This window comes from Lepidochelys kempii, chromosome 9 (assembly GCF_965140285.1).
Source record: "Lepidochelys kempii isolate rLepKem1 chromosome 9, rLepKem1.hap1, whole genome shotgun sequence".
Taxonomy (NCBI): domain Eukaryota; kingdom Metazoa; phylum Chordata; order Testudines; family Cheloniidae; genus Lepidochelys; species Lepidochelys kempii.
In genome coordinates this window covers 99,039,911-99,052,622 of record NC_136388.1, presented here as the reverse complement: position 1 = coordinate 99,052,622, position 12,712 = coordinate 99,039,911, and the positions used below count along the sequence as shown (strand labels likewise).

General features: G+C 42.1%; 1 protein-coding gene across 1 annotated transcript in view; it reads right to left on the bottom strand.

Moving 5' to 3' along the window:
- Positions 1 to 12,712, bottom strand: part of GPC4 (glypican 4) — a 109,225-nt gene that overhangs the window by 31,875 nt on the left and 64,638 nt on the right. The window contains exon 3 of the mRNA XM_073358517.2: positions 1,811 to 2,202. Coding sequence (XP_073214618.1) covers positions 1,811 to 2,202 — 392 coding nt within the window. The remainder of the gene's footprint in view (positions 1 to 1,810; positions 2,203 to 12,712) is intronic.

Below are 12,712 nucleotides of genomic sequence, written 5' to 3'. Positions count from 1 at the left end.
GCAAAGTACCAAGTCCATGAAAGAAAAGGAGTATGCCCTGGGGAAATTTATATATAGCATCAACCTTGTTGTAAAAACAGACACTTTCAAGCTGTCCAAATAAGTAAAACTGTGTAATTTATTTATAACCGCCCTCTGAAACTTGGAAAACAAGATGTTCCCTTACTAGCATTTTTTCCTTTCTCTCTCTCTCTCACACACACAGGTTTATCAAAGGGTGGAATATATTTAAGGGAGTTTCCGTTGTTTGGTTTTTGCTTAAGAAAAAGGAGTATAGAAGCAAATTCTAGGATTGCTATATCTTAATATTGTCCTTCTAAGTAAAAGCAATTTGAATGATCACTTCCCTTACAGAATATGATTTGTATTGCAGCCAATATAATATTTGCACTTTTAAGCAAGTCTACAGGATATTTCAAGAGGCTTTTAAAAATTTCTGTCACTTGTAGCGTGATTCAAACTTGTCTACCTTGATTTGTATCTCAAATAGCTTTCAGTTTAGTTTAGCAGGCACTCTGTAAAAAAGTAGATGGGAAGAGAATTCCACTGTGTGATTAAGAGTTGATATTAGATTTTCCAGTCTCTGGGAAAAAATTTACATTTCATTTGAAATACACGCTCGCCTTACGAGGTTCCTCTAACAAGTCAGATTCAATAAAAAAGCACTCCAAAGTGTTTTATGTAAGGCGATGGAAGTAATCACCCAACTTGATTATCATACACATCGTAAGGAGAGTGATCACTTTAGATAAGCTATTACCAGCAGGAGAGTGGGGTGAGGGGAGGTATTTTTTCATGCTTTGTGTGTATAAAAAGATCTTCTACGCTTTCCACAGTATGCATCCGATGAAGTGAGCTGTAGCTCACGAAAGCTTATGCTCAAATAAATTGGTTAGTCTCTAAGGTGCCACAAGTACTCCTTTTCTTTTTGCAAATACAGACTAACATGGCTGTTACTCTGAAACCAATCATTGAACTGTTTTCATTTAATGTTTGAAAGTAATGCACAAATCTAATTTTAAAATTCTTATACAAGATATTCAAATAAGAGATTTGTTGAATTCCTTCAGAGATTGTACTCGAGGAGTTCAAAGTAACATATACGTTGTTTGCACAGCATCTACCATAGTTGGGTCCTGGCCCATCACCAGGACTCTTAGGTGCTATCACAATATAAATTGCTAGTAGCGAAAGCCCGACTTTCACACAGTGAAGTCATGTGTGTAAAAATGCTTAAAACGGCTGAAATCTTAAAAGTTGAACTGGAACAGACCGCAAAACCCAGTAACAACTAAACCTGAGGATAATTTAAACAAAAAAAGAGAGTTCTCAGCCATGCTGGTAGCAGTTTTGATCACTTCATACTAACTCAACAGACATTTTAGGCTTCAGAGTAATGCAAGGAGTGGTATTTCGGAAATCTTATTATACAAATAATTTTGTTTCAAGCAGTCATTTTAATTGCCACTTGTGCCTGTTAAATGGAATCGAAGTCAGGGGTTCAAAGGGAATACAAGAAGCTGACTGGATAACATCAGATATTTGAATTTGAATTACCAGGCAACAGACACTCTACTGCCATGCAGCCAATATCCCTATAAAATGACACCATTCAACTCAGACTCATTCAGCCTCTGCCTTCCATTTCCAGACATGTAGGACCTGAGCTAGCAAAGTAGTTAAGCATGGGCTTAACTTCAAGTTCATGCCCAAGTGCTTTGCCGAACTGGGACCATTGTGAGCAATGTCACTCCAACACCTGCCAACCAGGCTCCAGCTGGTAGGAGAGTAAGTATCAAACTTAGCTTACCGCAGTCACTTTGGTAACGACATCTCTTGCCACTGCCAGGCCTTGGGCAAAAGTGCGGGCAGCCACAAACGCTCGTGTCACTTGTAGTTTTAGTTTCCGCGGTACGTCTCCAAATGGCTTCAACTGCTCTGTGTACTTGCTCACGCATTCGAGGTATTCGTCGGTGAAATGGTACTGTGGGTTCACTAATCGAAACATACGTTCCAGGAGACGCGCCCAGAAGTCATTGAGCATCTCTTCCAGGTTTACATTTCCACCCACATAGTAGCGCTTCAGCTCTATGAAGAGATCCTTAAAAAGTTCAGAGTTTTGCATGTATAAACGACCGTATGTCCGCAAAAACATGTCATTCAAGGATTTCTCTGCATTTTCAAGCAATTCTTTGAAGAACTCTGGAAAAAAGATAAATGAAAACATAGTAAACAATTTCAGGTTAATCGTTTTCACAGTTATACAAGCTTTTCAAATATTTCCTTCAATAATTCAACAATGACAGTAACACAAATTAAATTGAAAGCTAAGAGCTCTCACTGGAACATCACTTAAGTGCTGGAAGTTCTCCTTTAGAGGTACTCTTATTTTTTGTTCATATCTGATAAATGAAAAGGACAGATCCCAAGACATGGATGACTGAAATCCCTTTCTATGCATAACTGAATAGCAAGAGAAAAAGCCAGCAAACTGGAAAAAGTTTCCTTTAAAAAGTTGTTTTGAAACATGGATCATCATGAAGCGTGTACACACACACACATAAAATGGATGTCCATAATAACTGGTTCTTACATTTCAGTATTGCTAACCCCAAATTTTTAAAAAATAAATAAATCACAAGTCAGGCTGCAAAAATAATGAGATTCTTTAAGTAAGGTTTTCTTAAACTAAATTCATTTGGGGCTCTTTCATTGCCTGCTGATTCTGAGGTTGTGAGCTCTTTAAGGCCCAGATTTTGATTGTGGCTTTTACATGCTACCGTAATGCAAAAAATAATGCATTTACACAAGTTGGAATTGGCATAAGAGTTAAAGGCCACACCCTCTACGCTTACAAAGAGTGCCAGGGGATTTTTAACCACAGCAAATGGATAGGACCTTTTGTTTCATCTCATCCAAAAGCCAGCCTCTCCCGCAGTTCAGCGTCTCTAGGCAGCATATAGATCTACTGACTCAAAAGAGAGTGCATCATCCACTGAATCACCATAATCACTTCCTAAGTGTTCCGTACGGGCCTCTCATTCAAGTCCTGTTCAGGCCCGATATGGCTTAGCATGTGAGACATACCAGGATGCCTGTACTGCTGAACCCATTATTTAACCTTCGGAGAGCTTCAATTCTCCTCTTTTTTTTAATATACCAAACTCCGCACCATGGTATCCGAGAACGTAGAATTTGCTGTAAGCCTTACAGCGTGTGTTCTCTTTCCCAATTCTAACTTGGATTGAGTGGAGGGGTGCCCCTCACACTTAGTGACACGAACCTCAGAATGCATGGAGATGCCTCCATTTCACTTCAGATGAAGAGTTACATAAAAATATTCCACGCTATAAAATTTGTATATATGGCATATGGACTAATTACAACATACAACTATTGCGACCAACCAAAAGCAAATCTGTTCCTGCATAAGTGGCGAGACAGTTCTAAGAAAAGGAAAATATGGCATTTATTAGGTCTGATCAAAGAGTTACATCGTTGTTTGCCTCCAAAGTCTGAACAGGATATGTTGGGGGGAGTGAGGGGTGAAAATCTATTTGTTTTTAGCCATTATGGGACAATATTGCATTTTACATGGAGTCTATGATAATTTGATAGGGGTCCAAAATCTACTTTTCCTCTCCTTACTATGAGAACTGAGTAAAATGAAGACTCGGTGATATTTTACTCACCTGCCAAAAATAATTTTACTCGCCCCAAGCAAATGGGCAAAGGAGTTTGCAAAGTTGACGAAGAAACCCTCAAATCTCTACTAAAAATAGCTAACTATGGGACATGAGTTTGAATCCTAACTTCAAGATGGACTCTGGCTGCACTGACTTTTGCCCTAAACTCAAACCATATCAAAGGGCACGTCTTCACTAGCCACGGCAGCACTTTAACCTCGCTGTGTAGTCGCTCGTGACTGCTGGGAGAGTACTCTCCAAGCGCTATAAAAAAAAAACACCACACACCTCGACAGCTCGATAGCTACCAGCCCTGGTGCACTGTCTACACTGCCACTTTACAGCGCTGAAACTTGAAGTGCTCAGAGGGGTGTTTCTTCACACCCGAGCCAGAAAGCTGCAGCGTGGACAAGGCCTTAGATACCTTTGGAACTCTTGGGTGTGGTTCAACCAATTTCCCTTAATACTACATGTAAAAAGCAAAAGGAACCTTATTCTTTAACACACGCCACTGGATATTTGTAATACTGACCTATGCTTTTGGGTGACTCACATTCGATAAATAATTTTTAATAAAACACGCCTCTGCGTTTTAATCCCCAAAGGAGTCATGTTTAGAGCCAGAAGTTGTTAGAAGGAGAAAAAAAAAAAAATCTTTGGCCCGGTTTGAATTTAAACGCTGTTAAAATGTATCAAGTATGCTGAAGTTTAAATTTTAGTCTTCAAAGTGCTCCAGTACAAACAAAGACTAACACACAGAGAACATTTTCTGGGAAAACTGAAACATTCTTTGAGTTCCTTATTAGCAAAGTCATGGGGCTTGGTGGTTGACATAGCTGTATATAATGTAGCCTCTTAGGAGTACAAGAGAAACGATCCAGTGAAGAGGAGATTGATTTCAAAAACCCGACATGTCCTCTGTCCAATATCAGCAGGACTCTCTACTTTAGTTCCCATGACTGGCATTTCCTGTCTAGGAAGATTTTTCAGTTGAGTTTATACTATAGAGATTAGCTTGGTGGTGTATATTAATTTCTAATTCACTTAATCATTCTGAAAGCTTACTTCCTCCTTTCCTTCAGATTTTTTTCAGAGCCTTTAAAACCATCAGATAGGTTGTATATTCAAATGCTCTTGAACTGGGCACAGAGCTAACATTTATCAAGAAATACTTCAGAAAGGATTTGATTCTGAAATGACACTTTTGTTAAAAACCATTAAATGTTTCCAACTGTCAATCAAATGAGCATGTAGAGGATTGTTCCGAACCAGAAAAAAAAAATCTTAAGTGATGAATTCATACCAACTTAGCCTATTTATTCTCCTGCTCAAACTCATTTTATTCCTCACACTCCAAATTGATACCGGGTTTCTTTAGAATTTTTTCAAGTCTTGTTTTGTCACGGCATGTGGCAGTTCAGCTCCCTAGAAACATGCATTGATTTCCACTTGGGGGAGAATCTGGGAGATTTTGTTTCCAGCTATATCCATTAGTATGAGAAACGTAATCACAGTTAGCAGCAAACGTCTGCATATTTGCAACCTTCCAAATAGTAACCTTCCCTTGGCCAAGAAAAAGGCGAAGAAGGGAAATGAGAGCATCCCAACACTAAAAGTAGTAAATTTCCAAATACCAACCAGTCCCATTGCTCAATGACTGCCTGAATCTCTAGCAGATAACACAGGTACCATAGTCTATAGGTAGCATAAGACCATGGCCATGTCATTTCACCTCCCTAAAAAGTCCTCACGATCATCATCTTGGGATACACTCAGTGACCTCAAAACAAGATGACAGCTCTGGAAAAAAATGGCCTTGAGGGACCTATTGAAATTTCAACAGATACTTGGGATGCTAAGTTGCCCATGTAAAGTTAATGGACTCCCTCACAATTAAAAGGCATTAACAAGAAAAAAGATCAAAGCAACACATGTCATATATTAAGATATGTGAATCCCTGATTAAGTGGCTAGTCCTGCAAAACAAAGGGCTCTGCAGCCAAAAATAATAAATCCCAGGCATGCCGTAGTATCTGATTACATATATATTTAGAGTGCTGGTTGCACATTAGAAATTTGGGCAGCATAAGCTGGTTTAAAGGCATTGGGGCTCATACGAGCAGCTTTGATGACACTGGACTAGTTAGATATTAATCCTGCCTCTTGTAGAAACAAGCTATTCACTGATTAACAAACTACAACATAACCTAGAGTTAACCTTGCAACCTTGAGAAAAGAAATGGCAGGTTCCACTCTTCAATCTTGACTGTTTGCTTGGGAAAATAAATTACCACCTTTCGTTTGGGTTAGAAATTGACTTGTTCTCAAACAAAACCTAAATACAAAGGATTACTCTCTCATTTTACAGCATTGTAAACGCATGTTTTACAGCTGTGGTGCAAGCAATCCGTACTCATTAAATTATCACATTGACAGACTTCCTGTGAAACGCTGTCAAATGCAAACATTTTTCATGGAGAACAAATCATTCTTTGCTGCTCTCTCAGAAAGTCTGCTATTCAGTGAGATCTCGGGCTCTCTCTCTTTTTTTCCCCCCTGTAAATTAAATAAGAGTTTATCCCTCTCCACCTATAAACTGGCAAAAAAAAAAAAAAAGTGCAATATTGGTGGGAATTTTAAAAGTGAAGAGGCAATGTCCCATTTTCTACCCAAGCTAACTGCTTCAAGGGGAGAGGAAGAGCAGAATTTTACATTGCAAACGCTTACATTACTCTGACAGTCTTTTTAAGGAATAAGCCCACATCCTGTCTCTGCAATCCAGGAGCTAGTTTGCCATCTCCTTGTGCTCTCAGGTACGTGCAATGCTTTGACAGATGACTGGATTTAACTCTGTTTTCAGTGAAGGGAGTTACCACTGCACTAGTGTGAACTGTGATTTGCACGTGTGCAGCTCGGAACAGAGGTGAGCTGCTCTTGTGAAAACAAGTTACATCAGTGCAACGCATCTACACTAGGGCTTAGCACCAGTGCAGCTGTATCAGTGGCTACAGCCCTAATGGAGACAAGACATTACTTTGAAACAGTTCTTTAGACACAATCTCACTACAAACCGCGGTGGCTAGTTAGCCCGGGCAAGCGAGGTCCATTCCAACCCCGAATTCCCAAAAGCTACAAAAGACATTGCGCATGTTCTCTTTGATTTAACTGATAAATGTCTACAGAGCTCAGGACACGTGGTGATTTGATTTAAATGTCACAACTCACTCTCTCCGGCAGCGAAACACAGCGCCAGAAAGTTTGCAGAATGTAGCGCTGCGTGAGGCTCAAATCCTGGCATAGCGAATAGCGCCTCAAGAAGCTGCCTTGTTACCATGGCAATTGACCACGCACAAGAGTCTCTGAGGGTGTTGCTGAGGGAACCACGGCTCAGTGAGGCCACGGCAGGATTGCAGGAGTTAAGCCCAAGCTGCAGGGGGTAGGAATGGGGCCCGTGCCCTGTGCCTTCCCAGCCCCCTCCCTCGCTTGGCGGTGCCCTTGAGTGTGCGTCAGTAGCCACTGAGGAGGCCCGGGCCCAGTTCATGCTCTACTCCCGTGCTGGCCTGGGCAGCAACACTGGCAGTGGGTTCTCTAGTTCCCAAGTCCCCCTGCTGCGGCTTCATTATCAAGAAGGTGACAGCTTTTTAATTATACATTGGGCAGGGGTGGAAATAACTATTTTGCAATTTGTGCCTCGCCTGTCAAAAAGGTCATGAGCGGCCACTATTGCAAACCAACTAAAATATGAATGAACAGCAGTCCTGATCACGACACATGTGTTCACTATGCATGACGGCCCCGGATTTACTGACTGATGTAACCTATGGGAAAGCATGTGACTGCACTGTCAATAGAGCTTAACTGCAATGCACACCATCAATCAAAGTGGTGCTTTCCAGGCCTTTAAAACACTCACCTATAGATCTATTTCAGGCTAAATTCTTCTAGTTGCACCATTTACTTAACAAATCAACCTAGCTGTTGCCTCCTAAATGCTGCTTTAAAAATTGAAGAAGATAAGATGGCATAGTGAAGCGAAAGGGTATTTGGTTTGATGGAACTGCAGCATCACTGCCAATCACACACTGATACAGCGCTACTAGAATCATTGTCAGACATACTGCAGCTGTGCTGGAGGGACTTGTTTGTGATGGGCAAGGGCCCAAAAAGGCAGTCTATATATACATACATAATAAATAAATAAATGCTTTTGCTTTTAAGTAAAGAAAACTCAGACATATCAACCCTGGATAACTAGAGAAATGGTGACATCTCAAAAGTCAATAGATTAAAAGTTTAGAAAGAGATTGGATTTACAGATTGTTTAGAACTCCAGCTTCTGTTTGTTTTTGTTAGCATCTATTTAAATTTCAGTGACTAACGTTTGGGGAAAGTTCTCCGAGACATCCTGAAGCAGCAGGGAAGACCAGACTTGACATTTCTGAAGTAAAAAATAAATTATGTTTTTAAACCAGCCTTTCAAATCTGCCTTTATACACTGTAAGGAAGAACAGGAAAATGTATCCATTTACTTGAAAATGTCTTTCTTCAATGAATAAGGTCTACAGATCCATTACAATGGGTATGGCAGCCCACTTACACCTTGAGGGCAGAACCAGACCCAGCAGAAGGAAATGCCCCCATCTCCCTCCAAATGAGAATTTTCACAGCCCGGATAATTCAAATCTACTTTTGGGTGGGGGGGGGGGGGGAAGAGACGACACAGACATGGAGAAAACAGTATCTTCCACTGCAGAGCATGGTAAATTCCACTTAAGCACAGCAACAAACTCAACTCCTTTGATGTCATCAATTTCCACATCTATTTTTGGATGACCCATTTGTCTCCAGGATGGGCCATATGTGTGGCTATCATTACTGAAAGAAAGGAAGTTTTCAGGTAAGTATGGATACACATTCTTCTTCCTGCAAAGATTCACAGATCAGTTACAATGGGATGGGATTTTCATTGTGATGTGCCTCCAGGATGAGAAACAGGATTATCCATTAAATAGGGACGTCCAGAACAAGGTAGATTATATATAAATATTACTTCCATCTTCCTCTGGGCATTAAGACATAGAGAAGACTTCTGCCAAGACAAAGAAAGTGGCATTGGCTAAAACTGGATGACCAGGATGCAGAATCTGGTGAACTAAAGGCCATTGAGCAGATCCTCAATACAGGAAACAAGCTTTCTCTTCCCTGCGCTCATTAGTCCAAAGGAGGAATATTCCAGTAGAATAAGTTCTATTTATTGAGCTGTCTTTTGGGGTCCATGGAAGCAACAATGACTTCACCTCATGTAGCAAGGCGCACGCTGGGCTGGGCCCCTCTGGTTTCGGTCCCTGTTGCCCTCTCCCATCAGACAGGAACGCGTCAGCTTGATGCAACACCAGTGTTCTTTATCTACAATTGTTTTCCCAACGCCACTTTCCACCTATGTACGGGTTTGGCAGCCAACTTTGCAAAGTGCAGGCCTGGCCAGCAACAGACCAGAAAGCTTCCACCTCCCTCTGTGCCTGGCCTCTCTCTTCCCCCTTTCCTCTGGCCTCCTCCCAGCCTTTATAGCCCTGGCTAATGAGGCTGGCAGGTGCTGCCCATTAACAGGCAGACATAGGGCTATCCAACCAGCCCCAATCCATTCCCCTTGATTGGGGCTGGAGTGGCAGAGGCTGATTAAGTGCTTCTCACTCAGCACCCTGCCACACCCCAATATTCACTTTAAATCTGTCTGGTCCCATGTGGGGATTTTGGTCTTGCAATTACAGAGCTCCTCCTCTGGGAGAGAGAAACATCCAGCAATCCAATGTGAGGTTAATCGAGCCTGAGAGCCATAGCCTCTTCAGCCAGAAAGGCACAAACAGGATCATCGCTGCTCCCCTCTTCCTATCTTGCATACGGTGCTGGGGAGCAGTGGAGAAGGTGGGATGACATATAGCAGGGTTTTCTCCGAGCTTTGCAAGAGGTCATTCACCACCTTGCATCCTGGGTCCAGACACAGAGAGGAACTGCAGGGCCCTGTGTTTCTTGTTGCCAGAAGCAAAAGAGGTTGATCACTGTCAGTTTCAGCTACTGCTAACTTTTAAACATCCTTTTAGCTATTCCTTTCCTTTCCGAAGGCCTGTTAAAGCCAATTGCTGAATCCAAGCACCAAAAACACAAGCCATCCAGTTCTACACAACTTCCTCATGCGAGTAATCCCACTGACTTCATGGGAACTAACTCAAGCAGGTACGGATTTGCAGGACTGACCCAAAGGAAAGATAAATAGTGCTCAGAAGGGCCCACTCAAATGGCATATGACACAACAGTAGAAGAAAAACAGAAGAATTGACATCCTTCCAGTAAGAGAGTTTAAATGGGACAGATCCAGTTCCCCAAAAAAGGATTTTCTTCTTCCTAAAAAGCCCCATTTATAGCCTAGAAATTTAAGAGTGTAATACAGATGCAATTGTTTTGCCCCCAATGTTCTAATCGTCAGGAATAAATGTTACAGAAACCATCTTTTATTTAAGTTACAGGAGCCTACCTCTGCTTGGCACATAGTTCTTGCGTTTGAACCACACTTTCCAGTAAAGGATTTCAAAGCACTTTAAAATCCATTAATGAATTAGGTTTCACCACACCTGAGGAAAGTCTTACCCCCATTTTATGTGAGGGAAATTGAGGCACCAAAAGTGAAGTGTCTTGCCCAAGGTCACAAAGGGACTGATAAACATTTTGCGAGGAGGGTGTGGGCAAGTTCATTCACTGGATGTGTGCTTTGTTCAATTTGTGTTACTCCAGAGAAGGACAAAAAGCCAACACACTGCATTTTTACATTTCCAAAGAACATGTTAAGTTTTATATACACCAGATACTAAGGACGGTGTGTTTTATGTTTTCAACTGGCCTTCTTTGCATGTTCAAGTTAATTGTGTAAAGAAATACAAGCAAGACATATAATTAACCAATGCACATTAAAACATAGGGCTTGAGCATGCAAAGTGGATACACTCTATTTTTATAGGCACAATTAATGAACACTTTAGACAATTGGACACCCAGTGCTTAGGGTGTATTTTTAACATGCTGTACCAAGTACCTTGAATTAAGGATGTAATGTCATCTCTAAACCCTTAATTTTCTGGCTTTTATGGGTGATTATACTTTCTGTGTACAGAATAGCATTGCCACATGTTTTTTAATATATACAGACAACCTGTGCTCCCATTTTGTGTGTGTGTGTGTGTGTGTGTGTGTGTGCGTGTGCGTGTTTCTCTCTCTCTCTCTCACTCTCTAAGATGAAGCATGAATTTTCAAATGCACTCTCTTAGCCTAACTCTGCTCCCACGGAAGTCACCCTTATGTTCTATTTTACTGCTAAGGGTTTTTTTATTTTTTAACCACACACTGTCTTTGTGCTGTTCTCAAAGGTGCATTTGGGGATCAGGCTCCACCCTGCAGCTGGCTCTACAATATGAAATAACGATGCAGAGTTTGAGCCAGACAGATAAAAGGAATTTGGAGAAAAGACACAAACGCTCCACAACTCTGGTTTCATCTCTAAAGCAAACAATCCAGAGCTATGCCACATTCTAACCTTCCCTCCTCCCACCCCCCCAAAAAAGTGCCTCATTACTTCTAATATGCATTCACTTCCTTTATTGCATTTACCACATTTGTAATTTCCACCAGGGAAAAAACAAAACTGTAGTTTAATGACCTTTTGCCAAACGTGTTGAGAATGTGATGAATACATAGTGTTAACACATTTATTGAATATGAAGTCGGGAAGGGAGGGCAAGGCAGAGAGCCGTTTCTCTGTCCTGTTTTCAGACATGTGTTAGCACTTACCGACATGGGAAGAGCTCTTCCACACAGTTCGAAGAAATTTAGGCTTAAATCATACCAGTATCACAGCAAGAGCCCTTGTAATGGGCAAACCTCAAAGAACAGGGAGGCGGAGTTCAGAAAAGCAACCAGAAGTTCACTTAATTATTGAAAGGTCGCAGGGCAACAAAAATTGTGCTAGAAACCTCCTAAGGAAAGGCCCTCATGAGATTTCTGGCACTTCCTGTTTCTGGTGGGTCCAGTGTTTGGGTACATCTGCCTCCAGCTGAAACCCTAGCGAGCACAGAAGAGCTGAACAGCAGTTCACAACGACAAGGGTCAAGCAAGACCCAGCTCGTTGACAGTTTAGTGGAAAGGGAAGAGAAAGCACAGAGCCGAGTTACGTTCTGATTTGAGGAGCAATTGTGCGCAGCAGTTGCTGTGGGGAGAGTATGACGGGATTAAACATTGGCCTTAAAGTTATGAGATGAGTACCAGCGAAAGTGCTGCAGCGGGGGGTCATCTCCTCTCCAGACCTGTTGTCTTCTGTCCAAACGACAATCTCAACCTGCCTCTCCAGTCAGCTCCAGGGCAACACAGCTGAAACACCCACTTCCCACGACCCACTATCCTCTCTCAATCACTCTGGGTAACACCAACACTGAGCTTCTTGCTCAGGCCAGTATCCCGGGCCTCCTCTTCAACTCCAACCTCTCTTCTCTAGCTCCTCCCATCCACGCTGTAGCTACATCTTTCAGATTCTTTCCACGCAACATCTCTGGACACAGCCTTTCCTATCCAGTCACACAGCTAACACCCACCCAGGCTCTCATCTTGCATCTCCATCACTGCCACATCCTCTTCTCCGGCCTTGACAAATGCCATCCTATCCCACTCTCAGCCATTCAGAATGCTGATGCAAGGATCCTTCTCCTGGCCCATCGTTTGACCCCATCACCCTCTTTGCCTCCCTCCACTGGCTCTCTATCACCTCAAACATAAGCTCCATGTCTGCACTTTCGCCACCCTTCACAGCCTATCCCTCACCCTACCAATCATCTCTCATTACTCTGGCCTCCAATTTGCCCGTGAGGCCAGCTTCCATCACCCAGTTGATAAATTTTCAAGCAAGCCCCTTTGCACTTTCTCCCTGGACGCTCCACACTTGGCAGGAACTCCTCGTACACATCCACAAAGCGAACTCATTATCCACC